At 37.2% G+C, this 16,863-nt stretch overlaps 1 protein-coding gene across 2 annotated transcripts; it reads left to right on the top strand.

The window, feature by feature from the left end:
* The first annotated feature begins 1,037 nt into the window (after positions 1-1,037).
* LOC121317391 (uncharacterized protein KIAA0408-like) lies at positions 1,038-12,683 on the top strand. 2 transcript variants are annotated; one of them, XM_041253269.1, is made up of 7 exons: positions 1,038-1,201; positions 2,846-3,013; positions 4,933-5,184; positions 6,688-7,026; positions 7,233-7,318; positions 7,610-9,014; positions 11,876-12,683. In XM_041253269.1, exons 3-7 carry the CDS (start codon positions 5,050-5,052, stop codon positions 12,053-12,055), a joined length of 2,145 nt encoding a protein of 714 aa, XP_041109203.1. In that variant the 5' UTR covers positions 1,038-1,201; positions 2,846-3,013; positions 4,933-5,049; the 3' UTR covers positions 12,056-12,683. The 2 variants fall into 2 exon arrangements, with proteins under 2 accessions (XP_041109203.1, XP_041109201.1); XM_041253267.1 differs by lacking the exon at positions 1,038-1,201 and adding an exon at positions 1,267-2,354.
* Positions 12,684-16,863: the final 4,180 nt, after the last annotated feature.

Genomic DNA, 16,863 nt, shown 5'->3' on the forward strand with positions numbered 1-16,863 from the left:
TCATGCACCCTCCCGGGCTCCATAGAAAACGACATGCTGGGTATAACTCTTAAAAAGCAAATGTTCTTTTTAATTCTCAGTGTTATGTTTAATCATTTTAAATATCTGAATATATATTAATAATACTGTATTTGTTTTTTCTCTTGCCTTCACTCAAATCTCAAGTTTATAAAGGCATGCTTCCACGCTTGAATTTGTGCTATACTGCATAGTTAGGTAAGTATACATCATATTATTTAAGATTCTCATCATTGATAATATATTTTAACAGATGTACAAATGTCGTTCAGTCTGCATATCTTGGATAGTGTATTATTTATTTAAATGCCATCAAATAAATGGTAGTTTATGAATTATGTATTTAATATTATAGTCCAATAACTTAAGGCTAGGTATTTTCAATTATGTTATTTCGAGAATGTTAACACTAGCATGTATGAGCTAACCAACACGTTCTGCTGTACATTAGATCATAGTGTTATCTATAGACTTTCATAGGGCACGCATACATATTTAAACGGATGACAAAAAACATCATACTGGCATCGAAAACAGTGTTTATAATTAGACATTCTTTAGTGGTTATGGCCAGTATTAATACATGTAACAGTTAAGTAAGAGGATCGTGCTGCCTACCTAAATCACATCACCGCAACGTTTGATGTTGCAGTTTGAAGTGCCAAAATAGCTGTAGTAATAGTCCAATTTTAATTATGTAAATATAACCGGGACTTTGTGACTGGGATCCCTCTACACAGAATTGAAAACCCGGAATGGTCTTGACATTATGACGCGCAGTTGGCTGCTGTGGGGTGCACTTAAACCTTGCATCACCATAACGCCTACAAATGTCTTGGAAGTGGAGTTGTTCACCCGAAAATACGACCGTCAGATAGAATTACAGAAGAGGTGGGAGGGGAGGCTTTAAATCCAACCTCTGGGAGTTGAAATCAAATCGAAGCCAGCTGCCGAGAGGATGCTAACTGCTTTCAATATCCTGAAGTTCCTGAAGTGGTCAAACTAAGATTCAATACACACATCACTTTGGCACTTGTCTGGTTTGTTGACTGACTATTCCCTCTTTATAAAGGAGACGCTTCCAAGCCTTCGGGACCATAAGTGCTGGGTCCCAGATTCAGCAGAGATTTATATATTATTATCATCTTGTATCGGAGATTCTCAAGTTCCGAAATCTTTACAGGTAATGACTACGCTGTTATAAATTCTGCTGGAAAATGTAACAAATGCAAATGTAAACCGGTTTATTAAAAAAGCATACAGAAAAGTAAAAAATATGTTTTAAAACGTTTAACAGATTAATATTTGAGACAAAATAGACTACAGTATATGTAGCCATCACAAAGAATGTTTTTTCCATGATATTTAACGCATACACCCGAGTTACTTTTTAGGGCGATATGTGTTGGCACAGCAATAGCTGCCTGTTTATTTACAGTTCCTCTCAAACGCTGAATGTTAAGTGTACGGGTAAATAAACACAGTGCACCGTTTCAGTAGGACAAAAATAATCCGCAAGTCTTACATCACCGTTAGTATTTTTGGAGCCTTGCATTCTCCCGGTGAAGGGAGTGCCATCAGATCAGTTTGCGGTAGAATTATTACAGTTCCAGAGTTATTTGTAGTATGTTTTCGACCATCGGTGTATTTTGTTATTTTAATTAAGAAATATATTAGTTTAACATGTATTAAAAGTGGACACAAGTTGTATCTGTTAAATATCAAAGTTTTCCACCGAAATGACCGATTGACCTTGGTCACATGGAAGGAACAAATGCTTGCAGTGCAAAAAAAGGCTGCAGGAGTTACGCATCGGAAAGCTACGGGGGACCGGAGAAATGACTGGTTTTGGGTGACTGCTGGAATTCAGAATTAAGGACGGATAAATTAATAATAATTTAAAACAAGCCGACAGAAAAACTAGGCATATACTTACTTAATGTTTCCCAGTGGGTGGTTGAGAAATGTGGAATGCATTTGGAAATGGGTCTGATGTGCACGGACGAGGCGGTGGTTACGTGAGCAGGGCTAAGGGCTGGGAGTTTGTGTCAAGGTCCCGTTTAGAGAAAGAAAGAGGCAGGGGGCAATGCTACAGCCCACGCAGAAGTATGGCATCTCCAGTTTATGCGGCTCCGTTCTTCGAGGAGCTTAAACCTGGAATAGGAGCGACACCGTCAGAGGCAGCAATCCGAGCACAACAGGACAAGTACGAGCTCCAGTGGCAGCATTCGTATGTGGAGACAAAGTGTGAAGAGTTGCAGAAACGGCATGGGCAGGAGAAAGATGAATGGATTAGGGAGAAAGAAGCACTTTTAAGACAACTTGCTGAAATACAAGTAATTATATTAAAGGGTTCAATGCGGAATTAATCACATTATACAATATGTATGTAGATAGCTAAAAAAAAAAAAAAAGGACCCCATTCTACTCCAACCTTAGGAGGATTTGTGTTTGTTACATTAATTGCACGGCACGAGTACCTAAAGCAAGTAACTGTTTCATTTTTGCAGAATGTTCTGAAACTGTCCTCTCGGGATTGTCGTTGCTGGATGTGCATTGTATTGTATTTCGCAGGTGTTATCTATTGTGATTGAATTGTGAGCTACTTATGTATTCAAAATTTAACTGCATATTTTTCAAGTACCGATAATGTAACTTTTACAAAATATGTGGGAAATGTTTTTATTAGTGATTTCTAATGATTTTATATTATTTTCACGTTAATTACATATTCTGAAAGCATACTATTATTATTATTATTATTATTATTATTATTATTATTATTATTATACAAAAACAACTTGTTTTCTATCAATTTAATTTAAAGGGGGGAGAAAATAGAAGGATTTTGTTGGATTTCAAGTCCGTTTTGGAAGAGGTTCAGTCGGAGCTTAAAGAAGAGGAAACGAGAAGGAGCGACTTACAGCAGCTGTACACAAGGGATCGTTGTGAATGGGAGCTGGAGAGAGCAGAACTGAAATGTCGTATCGCACTGGTAAAAATGACTTACATGTGGAAGTTACGTGTGTGTGTGTGTGTGTGTGTGTGTGTGTGTGTGTGTGTGTGTGTGGGGGGGGGGGGGGGGGGGGGGGTCAGGTATTACTTTCAATGTGGGTAGAAAATTTGAGAAAATGTCCCAACAAAGATAGTAACTCCTGAAAAAGTTACGTTGTGTAGACGTCCACACTTTGTAAAACACCTTTTAAAGAACTAATACGCCTTTAAAAAAAATAAATAAATAAAAATAAAAAAAAGCCTAAATATTTAGTTTGTTGTCGAGGTTCATCCTGTGTGGAGTTTTGTCTGACTGGAGTTAGAAATAGTAAATAAAAATATAGTTAGAGTCGATGAGAAATCCCACAAGTATAGGAAAACATAACGTGTGTGTGTGTGTGTGTGTGTTTTGCTATGAAAACTATTTCCAAAAAAATATGGATAACCCTGTTGTTTTACACTCGCTATACAGTTGTATAGGCCCCTCACTTAGCTTCACAGTGTAAAGTCAAAATGTCCTCTTTGGAATCCAGGGGGCAGGCGTGTCAGTCCGCAATCAAACAGATTTGTATAAGCAATAAACTAACTGAAATGTGTCTAGCAAAGCTGGTTTACATATACAGTAAGCCATCACCACTTGTTGCCATCTTTTTTAAATAAAAATTCCTGGTTTCAAAGATCATCGGAAGGTTCTCTGTTCTTTTCCTTCCCCCCTTAGATTCCATTCACAGATTTGTCATTGTTTTAAAGTAAATAGTTAAACTACGCTTGCAAGAGTAAAAACTCTGTATCAGAGCCAAGTTATTTAGGTCAGTGGTCACTTAATGGAAAACAGTTAATTAATTGCATGCATAGGAGTTAGTAGATTTGGCTTGAGGGGGCGTTATGGAAAATAACTCACATTTCAAACTGGTTCTGGCAGAGGACCCCCCCCCCCCCACAGTTTATATAGTGGCTCCAGCAAATTAATATTAATGACAGCTTACATATTGATAATAAAAACATAGGAACAGACCTATCTGGTTTTATCTGCAGCAGCACTTCAAAAGAGACGGTTGTTCTCCTGAAGACATATTACCCTTCACACTAGGAATTTAAAAGTGCAGAGAATAGTCACGCCAGCTATAATTAGTGTAAGGTCTGTGCAGAGTCTCAGTTTCAGGGCTATGATGGAAACAGACGTCTTTGAACATTGAAGTTTACATTCTGTGGTTAACATGGAGGACCTTTAAAGTTTTATTTTTAAGATTATATTTTTTAAATTGTGGATAGAGTTCTTAGAAAGAAATGATAATCAAGGGCTTCAAATCAATGTTCATAACTTTTATTTAAACTAGCAACATTTCCACTGGCCCCTTTTTTGAAGATCTCTGGGTGCTTTGCTTGTGTATTTTACTTCAATATGGAATATGCAGATATTTCAAAGACAAAGCTATAGAGGTAAAAGTTGCAGCTGCTTCCTGGTATAACATAACCTGTGTTGTAGCTCAATTCATTCCAGTGATCTAGCTGCAATCAGTCCATGTGACCTAATGCACAGGAAATGGTAACAGGAGTTAAGAAAATTGATTCAAAACCCTTGATTAGTAATACAACTCAGGAACAAAGAACATAAAATAAAACATTCCACACTCTATTTACAAATGTATAATTATTGAGTTATTTAAAAATCTTTATATATATATATATATATATATATATATATATATATATATATATATATATATATATTAATATAATATATATATATATATACGTTTTGGTTATGCATTGTAGACTGCAAGTACAATCAGTGGTAGTTCCAGTTTGATTTCAACTAAATTACTAAAGTATGTTCTTTTGGTATGAATAGATTTAAAAATATACTATCACCAGAAAACATTTTCTTTTGTTTTCGCTTCCTTCCAATTCTCACAAAAGCTGGAAGCAAAAGCAAGTAAATACCACTGTGAGAAAACCATCCCTGATCTGAAGGAAACGCTGAAGAGGGAACGTGAAGAACAGAAGAGGCTGCTGGCGGACACACATACTGCAGCGATGGACTTGAGGAAGCAGCTGGAGAGCAGTGAGCGAGGCTGGGGGAGGGAGAAGGGAGAGCTGCTGCAGAGATTTGACATGGAAAGAAAAGAATGGGAAAGTCAGCTGAAAGACATGCAGAGGAAGATAGAAGAGGTACTGTCTTGAGTTTTTTTTTGCTTTAGAGAGAAAAAGGACATTGATTTATTTTAAAAAGTTTTCAATACAATTTGTAAATCCTGTTTTTAAATACATTTCTGCTGCAAATAAATAATAAGCTTATCTGAATGAGTAAGTACTTTACCAAGATTTAATTGGGTCCATTTTAAGATTAAAGCTGTGGTTAGATCAAATTACTGGACTGGAAAGGGAATGCTGCATGTATGTTTACGCTGTCCTTCAGCATTTACAGGTACCAACAAAACAGCAACAATATAATCTACCACAGTCCTGGCTCCTGCCCATTTAAATATGCATACAATTGAGGGAAGTTCTGATGACAAGTTTTTGTCAGTGACCCCTGAGGGCATGAATTGGATTTTGGTCAAAATTAGGAAAGGGGCTGTGATGAGAACTGGGAGCTTGTCTGGTCAATTCCACATACTGTGCAGCAGGCATTGGGAAGTCTCTATCTGAAGGCAGACAGTATTATGATAAAATGCTTGGATTTCTATGATTACCAAATGACTACTGTACAGAACAGTATTTTATTATATATTTTGAATGACGGAATGTATTTGCAGCACAGACTACAAATACACTAGAACTAGAGCAAAATCAAGCAAACAATATGTTGAAAAAGGAAAATGAAAACAAACTGAAAGTAGGGTTCGAAGACATTTATTTGTACTATATATATTTTACCCAAACCTCTGTGTCTTCAGAAGATAATGGAGTGCTTGTTTGAAGTTACTAAGGTTGATTTTACATCTTCAGCAGCATTTGTATGCAGTCCATCTGAGAAACATAATGAAATAGGGAGCCTTTTAAAGATAAAACGTTGAAATCAGTATGTGCTACTGCTGTGCATCAAATGTTTCAGTTGTAATCGCTGAGTCAGATTTTCAATAGCTCTTGGGCAATCACCTGTGAAAGTACAATTATTTGTTCACTACAGTTGCAGGTTTTTTTTTTTCGTTTGCATAGAACTCAGCAATCAACAAAGCCTAACAGCAAATGCAGTTGAGTGCTGCTGCTCCTGTTCAGTAACATTCAAATGCAATCCTGAACTAGACAGTTCACTATGTGCACAGAACAATGGAAGAACATAGCAAACATATTCCAGTGAATTTGTTTTAGTGTTAAATTAAGGATCATTTTGGGACTGCAGCCTTAATGCTCTCTTCAAAGTAACCTACTTATTGTATTAGTTTCTGTGTGCCACAAGTGCAGCAATGTAACTGAATCAGACATCCCCATGAATTGCAGGCACACAATAAATTCCTTATATTTCTGAGACTTTTTGTTTCATCAATTTTAAAAATGCAGGTGTACAGTTTCACAGACCTAAACCTTCATTCTTCCAGCCAGACAGCCATTGATTGCCTTTTGCTTTGTGGTCATATACATTCTTTTTAACTAAATACCTTCATCACAGACTGGAGAAAGTGATTAATAGGTATCATGTTTTTTTTTTTCTTCTTTATTTTTCTTTTGCAGCTTTACCATGAAGTGAAGGCAAGACGGGAGAGCAATTTGAATGTTCAGGAGCACGGGATCTGTGATGAAGTATTGAGGCTTAATTTACATTCCCCCACTTCAGAATCCAGCTGTCTAAGTGGCACGAAGCTTCCCTGCATCTCAGAGACCGATGCGCCGGAGAGGGATGGGATTCTATGTAAACAAGAAGGGATAAACATTTCAACACTTAGTGGACATGATCCAGCTTTTGTGGATCATTTTAACAACAAGCGCTTCCAAGAAACTACAGGCTTCCATAATAATAATAATACAACATGCGGGCATGACAAAAAGAAGTATACTAGTTCTCTTAATGCAGTAAGTATTTTAGCACTTGCAGCTGGTTTCACAGACAACAGTTAGCACATATTGGATTACATTACGTAAGATAACATTAGGTAGTCCAAAATAGGTGATAATCAAGATCTGAAAAATGAGCCAGTTAAGTTTTTAATGACAGGAGCTTATTTCCTGAGTTCTGACAATGGAAAAATATAGTACCACATGTTCTATGTGTTTCACAGGCATTGAAGGAAATTGCAAAAGTGAGTGAAGAGCTGTGCAGCTACCAGGATGAAATCCGACAGAAATCTAATCTCTCTAACCAGAGGTAAACTTTTTTTTTACTTTTTATTGTTTTCAAACATGCTGTATGGATAAAATAGGCCCTGTCCTAGGAAGTAGCAGACTGTCAAATATGATTAGTAACTGGGTGTTTGTACTCAAATGTGCCCAAATATTTTTTGTCTTTAAGTGCATGGAAATATTATTTTATTTTATGATAAAGCATTTCTAATGTTGTAAAACATAGTCGATTAGGCAATCAGATATGACAAGTTAAATAACATTTTAAATAACAAATTGAAGTGGCAATATATATTTTTTTCCTACATTTTGTTAGCAACAGAACTCATTCTGTATCTGTTTTGGAGGAATACGAGGATGCGCAAAATGAAAAGAACAAAGCTGGGCCAAGACGTGAACGAAACAATGAAATACCAGCGTTCAACCCAGAGTGGTCAGGTGGCCTCAGAGTGACAGAGGACGAGAACAACAGATTTAACTGGGCGTGCATGAACATGGACACGAGAGACGGGTTTGTGAATCGTGCAGATAGAAAAGCTAAGCTTCCTCCGATGAAGAAGGAGGCGCCACCAGTTCCCCCAAGGACTACGTCATGGTATCTGATGAACCCAGTTACTCCACAAACTGTGGACCATCATGTGGCAGAAGCCAGCAAACCATGGGAGCAGGATTCCTTTTCTGATAATAAATGCAGTAGTCCTTTGCTTTTGAAAAAGTTTGGGTCTCTGTTGCAGGAAAACGAAGGGAAAACATTCATAGATTCTGGGATCTTTACCAATGTAGTGCCTGCTGTTTCCAAGTGCAATATTGGCTGCTGTCACAGTAGGTGGTCATGTGACATTAGTACATTTGGCAGCAAATTACCGAACTACCAGCCCGCCCTGAAAAGATTTTCAGACGTCAGTATACTGTCATTTGAGAAGGATGACAGCTCAGACTACAAGTCACCTGAGAAGCCCACGTTTCCAAATGGTCCATTTCAAAGCACAGACAGTAAAAGAGAATCTAACTCTTCCTGTAGCTCAGCTGAAGTAGGCGGTCCTACCTTAGGCACACACTCATTGTACTCTGAATCCAGCAGACCTAAGAAGAATGAGACCTTGGCAATGAAAACTGCTGAATTCAACAGGACTTTGTTTCAGACAGACCTGGGTGGTGAAGTTGATGAGGACAGTCAGATTCTAGCAAAACTCTGTGCAAATGCTAAACCTAGTGATTCAAATCCTAGCTGCATGCTTTACTATTCAGAGAAGGACAATGAAAAAGAATACTTTAATCCACAAAGAAAAGGTTCAGCTTTCTCAGAGTACATACCTACCAGACACAGAAATTGTACAGCACTGAATGCCCAGGGAGTATTAAACAGAGGTTTGGTTTGGGTTGGCAGCGGTAATGGTAATGACAAGCGTGTTTCAAATGAACACCCCTTGAGACCAAGTCATTTAGCTTCTTATCCACGACCAACAGATTCAAGGTCCAATTACAGAGTTGTTGAAAAGATTTTGAGGGGCTATGAAAATTCAAGTTCTTCTCGCCTGAATTCTACATGTGGCATGCATCAGCAGCAGAACCCAAGGTCTGGATTTGCAGAGAGCAACTCGGACAACCTCACTGAGCTCCTAGACATGCTCCAAATAGAACATGAAGCTAGTCAGAGACTGTCTCCAGCTCCCTCCAGGCAGCCCAACATGCACAGTGATGTACTGCTGGAAATACAAGAGGTTAGTGAAAGTTCAGCTTTATCGGGGAAATGTAAGGCACATTTGATTTCAGCATTATTTCAGTGTGCTGTGGAGACTCCACTTGTCACACAACCCGACAGAATAGAAGAACCATGTTCATGTAAGGGAAACAAATGCATCAGACATTACAAGTGCAGCATTTTGTAAATACACCCACCCCTCGTTATATCGCCCCTCGCTATACTGCGGATTCAGATATATCGCGGTCCTGGAGTTGGCTCCCAATTTGTACTATCTAACCGCGTATGCCTTGGCTGTAACGTAGAATTGCACTTAGAATTACTTTTAGTTCTATTTCGTACTGCACATCACAAACAACAATATACAAAACAATAAAAAACAAAGCATTAATATTGTACTGTTATCATATACACACGTATTGCACAATAGCACAAAGCAAATTAAATATCTTCTTGCTGAAGCGGTTTTTATTTTAGCCAACGAGGTGTTCACGTGTGGCAGCAATGCACTAGCAAAAGCAAAAAGGCAGTGACGACAGCTCCCTAGCAACAAGCCTCCTGTGTTGTTGTTGGGAATGGATTCTTTCAATGCAGCGGGTTTGTGCATTTGAGAAAGAAGAGGAAGACTCATGAAATTCATTGCAGACTGAAGTTGACGAGAAGCAATTATCCTCCGCAGTACGATGACAACAATCACAGCTGTCCGTTTTTTGATTACAATCGAAAATATACGGTTTCCTTCTCTTTTCGTTTGTACGCACCTCCTAAATATGACTCCGGTACTGCGTGGTGGATGGGGGTTACTCTCACCAACACTGTGTCATAATAACAATTTCATGATAAACAATCTCAGAGATAGCGATATATATATATATATATATAATATATTATATATATATATAAGCTAATATATATATATAATATATATCAGATATATATCCTGGGCCTATAGTCTAAAATATCAGATTTCTATAGGACCGACATACGCGATATATCAAGTGGGTGGTGTATGTAATTTTCTTAAAGTATTATTACAATTATGTTAGTGTAGTAATTCTTTGAAATACTAGTCAATTGTTTTTTTTTTTTTTTTTTTTTAATCCTAAAGAAAATGAATCGCTGAAATGAAATATAATGAAATCCCATCTTATCACACGGTGAGGCACCTGTCATATTGACACGCCAGCTTTCTTTGCAACAGCAGCCTGAGAAACCACAGGAGACTCCGGCTCATTCAAGAGTTCAGCGTGGTTTACTCAATTTACGCAAGTCACGTGTAATCACACACTCACTGCACTGTGCTACGCGAACTTTCTTGCTCTGAAAAGCGACTGCCGTTCATAATCTGAAAATACTCTACTGTATCCCAATTAAACAAAGTGACGTCCCAATTAAACGACATAAGAATCATTGGGAAGAAGCGTCACCCAAAGTTGTTTTTCATTTAAGCAGAAATCTAGATTATCAGTATCTCTTTTAAATTAAGCTGTACTTTATCCAATGCATTTAATATTTAGCACATCCCTGAAAACAATGCTTCATAGTCATATTAGTCAAAATTCTGTAATTCTAAGGAAACCCCATCTTTGATTTTATAATGCATTTATGTCACCATAATTTATTACAAATTTAGACACAATTTTAACTAGAGCTCATTGGCTTTATAACAGGTGTTGTTCTGTGCATGTATATTGTGCCTCATGCAGCAATCTCCCATAAAACAAATGATAACAAAAGATAAAGTCAGATTGCCTTCAATATCATTTGCTAGCCCTATCTCAGAGATAAGAGATAAACTTTGTGGTGTTGTCAAGTGCATTAGATATTGTTTGCAAAGCAGGAAACTAGTGAATGCATACTAAGTTGTATAAAACACTTCCAGAACCTCGTTAAATCCTAGCATGTTTCCTGTCTCCTGCTGTAAAGCACCCGATCTGTAACCTCTTGGGTTACTTCCTTTGTGTTTGTGATTCACATTTTTCATTTGGAAACACAATGTGGCACATAACAAAAGTGACATTAATTACTGAAGACGAGTGTATGGATATGGACAGGAAGCACAGTAGTCTGTGTGTATGTGGAAGGGGGTGGTGGTGGTTAAGTGCTGTATATTTTAAGTACTGCAGTGTGATTGTTTGACTTGCACTATGTATACATATTGTGTGAGGTCCTGTGTATTGTTCAACTGAACATGTGATGGTTTAAAAATGTTCTGAGTGGATTGCTACAGTCTCCAGCAATATTTGTTAATAAGGAGTGTAGCAACATGGCATGGACCTGTAATATCTAAAATAATTACTTTGAAAATCACCTGTGGCCAAACTCTCAAGTTAGATACACCAGAGGGCAAACATATACCCCAGATACACCAGAGTGCAAACATTGTCCTGTGCCCCTGCAACACTCTGTCCCCAGTGTTCTTGTGATTTTTCTTTCTGATATATTTATTACATTGACTAGGGGCGGAGTGTTGCAGGGGCAGGTTAGTGGTTTTAAAAACCAGGGTGTGATGACTGAAAGAGAAAATAAGAAAAATACTACATAAGCTTTGCAATTTTAAGACCTTAAACAACATCAACAAAAAAAAAAAAAAAAACAGTTTAACATTTTTTATTCAGGCTTGATATTAAAAAGCTTTTTTGAAACTGTACAATCTGCTTGTAAATCTATTCACAAGTTTATGTGTAGATGTCGCCTGCAATTTATAACAAAGCATTTATTTGAAATAAAGAATGTGGAAAGTTGACCTCCTTTCATACTTCTAAATGGGTATCAGCTTTTTAATAACTTTGCAAAAATATCGTGTGACAGTATAGGATTCATTACATTGTTGCTGTTGATAAAAGCCTGACAAAGTGCATTATGTTTTTTGTCTCCTAGAATCACCCAGGAGCCTCAGCTTCTTTAGCTAGGAAGAGTTTCTCACGACCTGCTCGGCCAGCAAACCACCGACTCCCGTCACGCTGGGCCAGGAGACTCACTCCGGCCCCTCCAGCAGTAAGCAGAGCTCCACAGAGTCGGATGCATTCCTATTCCTACCACTCAGAGACAATACTTTGAGACTATGGATGGACTCTAATAAGCAGAATAAAACCAAATACTGCAAGAAATATGCCTAGTTGCCCTTTTAAAATAGTTTTTACCTTATGTATATGCTTGACTTTTATTTATATTGAGCTTTTAAGTGCTTTACTTGTGTACGTGCACACAAAATATTTTTAGTATGCTTTAGTAAAAAGAGATATTTATACCCTAAGCATAGAAAGTCTCCAGTGTTTCAATGGCCTTCTGTACTTCTGTAATGACTTTAATCATGACAAACATTGCATTGTTTTTACTTAGCATTTGTTTACTTATTTTAATATTTGAAAATAACATTTAACAGTTCTGTAAATTCAAAACATTGTTTCATGGTGACATGCATGCTTATGTGTTTGTTGTTGCATGTGTATGTGTGTGTAGTTATGAGAATATCAAATATATGTAGGTCATCGTTGACAAACTATAGACCAATATTGTAATTTTAATTGATTTATAATCTCCATGTTGAATATCTTGGGTGGTTAATCATTATAATGACAAAGCCAACTTTAAATGTTTGACTTATTGTCAGTGAAACATGTAATGAGTGACCTGTTTTTATTGTCTGTGATTTTTTTTTCTGATAATAAAAATAAAAATTACAGTATTTATATGTAGAGGCTACTGATAACAACTTTAAACGGCAGGATTTTTATTAATATAATTGAATATTATCCTCAGCTTTTCACAAAAAAAAAAAAAACACTGCTGTACAGAGAGACTCTAGTCTCCGTTCTGGTGATAAACCAATCAGAAAAAAGCGTACTACAATTGTGCCCATGGCTACTGCATCATATACTAGGACTTGCAACTTACACTGGCTCTGCACCCAGTCGTGGCTCTCAGAATCTCCCTGGTTTAGGTATAATATTGAAATTACCTGAGATTTGAACAGTCCGGGCACTGGTAAGTCTTCTCTGAACTGCTCACACATACCACAGCATGAACAAGTCATACCCACTTCTTTGGGTTTACCAGTAGGATAAATAATAACAATGTCATTTAAATATTGTACTAACTGTTACTGAAGGAAGTTCTGAAACCCAGGACTGTATACATTTTTTCTATAATGCCTAACATACATCTTGCTTCAATACCTAATAATAAAATAAAGCTATATGAGATTCTGATTTGTGAGAATAAACCCTCTGAAATAGTTGAAAAGGGTTTTGTGAACTTTCAAACTTAATTTAATTGGACTTGAAAATCAGTCCTTAAAAAAAACATTCCTTAAGTTTTGAAAATAGGGCCTCATATTGCCCACATCCAAAAGAGACGAGGGAGGACCCACCAAAACAGCCTTATAACAGGAATTGTGCTGTGCACTGATAACTTAATTTCAGTGGATGGTGTTGAATGCGATTTCCTTTTTCTTTTATGTGCTTCACCTTTGTAATTGTCTGTGTAGAAAGTCCATATAGTATGCTCCTTGTCTTTTTATTTGACATGACTACTATATTACTATAGCTTCCTGTCGTGACTTTTTCCCATGTATTTATTGTCAGAAGCACTTAAAGTATTGGCATTCAGGATACATGTGTTTAAGCCAGATTTCTGTGTATCCTCCAGACACTTAAACAGGATATCCCTTTCTTTCTTTTAAAAGAGGCCATATCAGGGACCACCGAAGTGACACTCTTTGAAACCTTGAGTATAACTATCCCTCAGAAATGCTATTGATTAACAGTACAATTCTGATCACTCATTATACTGCAATCTTTAATAGCACAAAACTACTTTTTTTATGTGTTTAAATAATTTAGATTTTCCGCACAGAACAATATCCCTACTCACAGGCTTGGAGAACTGAGAACCCAATGAAGCAAAGCTAATCTGCCAAAGGTTCCGGTCAAGTTGGCCCTCATTCAGTTCTGTCCAGTCAGACCTGATGCTGTGACATGACAACTTAAACAGCACTACAGGAAACAAAGGGCTCAGTTCAATTCCCTTTTATTTTGCTGGAAAAGTTATTTTTGAAAAATGATAAATGCATATAGTAAACAAAGCCAGTGTAAAGTAACTTTTTTTTTTTTTTTTGATTAACACATCTTGATGAATCAAACCAAAAATGGTTCCCCATGGCTTTTGTCTGTTTTTTTGGCATGAATGAGGATTTTCCACAGCTAAAAGTTAATTTAATTGTTGGGCTTTTAAGTTCAGAAGAAAAGAAAACGACCCATTGTACCCCGAAAACTGTGTTTCTGCAATGGTAGCTGCCATGACTGGTGGCAACATTGAATATTAATGTGTCCCAAATCAACACTTGCAGGATGTTAAGAGTATATACTGTATGTTGTGCTGCATAACCCACTAGAACTCTGCCAGTTAATAACGTCATCCACAGCCCTCAATCCTCAACATGCAGTAAACAGTTATACGATAGTTTAATCTGTCAGCATTCTGTTACTAATAGAAGTCTTTGCAACAAGTATGCTGTTAAAGGTTCTCTGAAGGCGATTCAGCTATCGGCCATTTATGCAGCTTGCAATGGTATTAGGCAACATTATCCCAGCTGGAATCTTGCACCAATGACTTAAATAGAAACAGAGACTTTGTTTTGGTGCCAGAAATCTTAGCCTGGTTGTGTTATAAATAAATGAGTCATTTCCTTAGCCACCCAGCATGTTTTATTTTCCTGCTTTTATATATATTAGATATATTAATATATATTATATATAATATATATATCATACATTTCACTAAAGATCATGAGACACGTTGAATGGTCTGCACACAGAGTTTGTTTGTAACTCTTGAAACAAGTGGGACATGACACTGTTGATACAAAGTGCAGCAACCCTTCAATAAAATAATATATATTAACGACTTTGTGAATGCTGGAGATTCCCCCCAGGGGTCTTTATTGACCGCCTTGTTAACATAACTGAGTATAGTTAAATACAGCTGGAAGAGGACCATGTTATGTTTTCGGAGAGAGTTATTTAGATGGATCGATATTTACCCTGATGCGATTTACATATCTTGAAGAATTAAATTCAGGTAAATATAAACCATATTTTCCTTGTTTGTTTCACTGATATTTTTACTTCATACAATGCTACCTGTGTTAATCAGAGAAAGAGTCAAGTTTTGTTACTCTGCAAGTGTGCAGAGCAACTGCCAGGGCTCTCTGTGCATGACCACATTTTATGGGACAGGCACTGACTTGGTCCCTTTTGTAGATAACATATCTTTATAAGGCTGATAGCTTTATTCTAACTGAAATGCTTTTGATCAATGGCTTCAAAATAGGTCCCAAAGATTTTATTAACTGGGCCCCACAGTAAACATAGAAATCCCCACACAATTGAATATTTACCTTACAACAGTTACTATATGATCACAAGAGGAAATAATATATATGTATGCCTATTTTGGGTCAAGGAGTGATGCTGCTGTAGCATTTTTTATATTCGGCCACTGGTTCTATATCTCAAAGGTAAAAGGAAATGAGAAGCTGATCTAGGAGTGCCAGGTCAGCAGCGTGGACTGCGGTGAAGCCACACAATACCACCATCAACCATCAAGAGGACTGTTAACAAATAATGTGTACAGCGTGTGAGGGGGATAAGAACCACATCATGGGAAAATGAATGTGCTGAAATGGGTTCAGAAGGAGGGATTTATTAGAGAAGCGACCAATATGATGTTTCAGGCTTATTTATTAAAAGTAAATAAATAATGAAAGTATCAATACGCAGTACAGGGAATCTTTGCATTTTTGTTTACCAGACTTTTTTAAACCAGTCGATTATTCATGTATTGACTGCCTTGTTTTTTTAAATTATTTTTCAAGCCTTAATTAAACATTAACTGATCAATTAATAAGCCTGGTGTCCCATTTGGAGCCTCATGTCTTACATATATATATATATATATATATATATATATATATATATATATATGTGTGTGTGTGTGTGTGTGTGTGTGTGTGTGTGTGTGTGTGTGTGTGTGTGTGTGTATATTATATATATATATAGAACACAAAACACTACTGTTTTGTGATGAAGCCCCTCTTGTTAGGATGGCCCGCGCATTACCACTGCTTTTGTGTGGTGCGCCAAGAAACTGTCAGTCAGTATATATTGTAGCGATTCTGGGGAAGGCAGGTATCTGGAATATGTGTGTGTATAGGGGGATGGGTTGCAAGAGTGGCACGAAAGACGTGAGGTGTGGGGTGGGGGCTCTGGCGTAAGGGGTGGGGACCGACGAGATATAAGAGGATGCGTGAAAATGACCGGGAGATTGGGGAAGAAATAAGTGAGTGCAGAGAGTTAATGGATGGAGGGATAGAGAAGGAGAGCGGGAAAGATTAAGTGGGCAGAAATTAAAAGAAACTTATCATTTTATTTTCATTTTCAACCCAGTTTCCTTCCCTAACATATTGCTTTTGTTTTCTTGATTATTGTTATTAAAAATAAACTACAGTTTAATTCCGCCTCAGTCTCATTTATATCCCAAGAACCTGAAACGCTACATTGGTGTCAGATAGAGTGGAATAGACATGAGATGGTTTAAAAAACTAGCCACGGACGACTAGAGTGAGGTACGGTCTGAGATAAGCCACCTTGCGGACTCACAGTGATGGGGATCTAAACAATAAACAGCACATTGTTGCACAATGCAGACTATCCTGTCTGAACAAACTTGATTAGAGGGAAGCCTGAGAGGGTCTTCAGATACAAAGAGAAGTGCAGGTAATTAAACATTGTAGAGCAGCCATGTATCTCAAGGTAATGATGCTATGCACTTAATTTCAGATACTTTGGCACTACAAGGGGTCCCTG

The sequence above is a fragment of the Polyodon spathula genome, chromosome 6, assembly GCF_017654505.1.
Source record: "Polyodon spathula isolate WHYD16114869_AA chromosome 6, ASM1765450v1, whole genome shotgun sequence".
Taxonomy (NCBI): Eukaryota; Metazoa; Chordata; class Actinopteri; order Acipenseriformes; family Polyodontidae; genus Polyodon; species Polyodon spathula.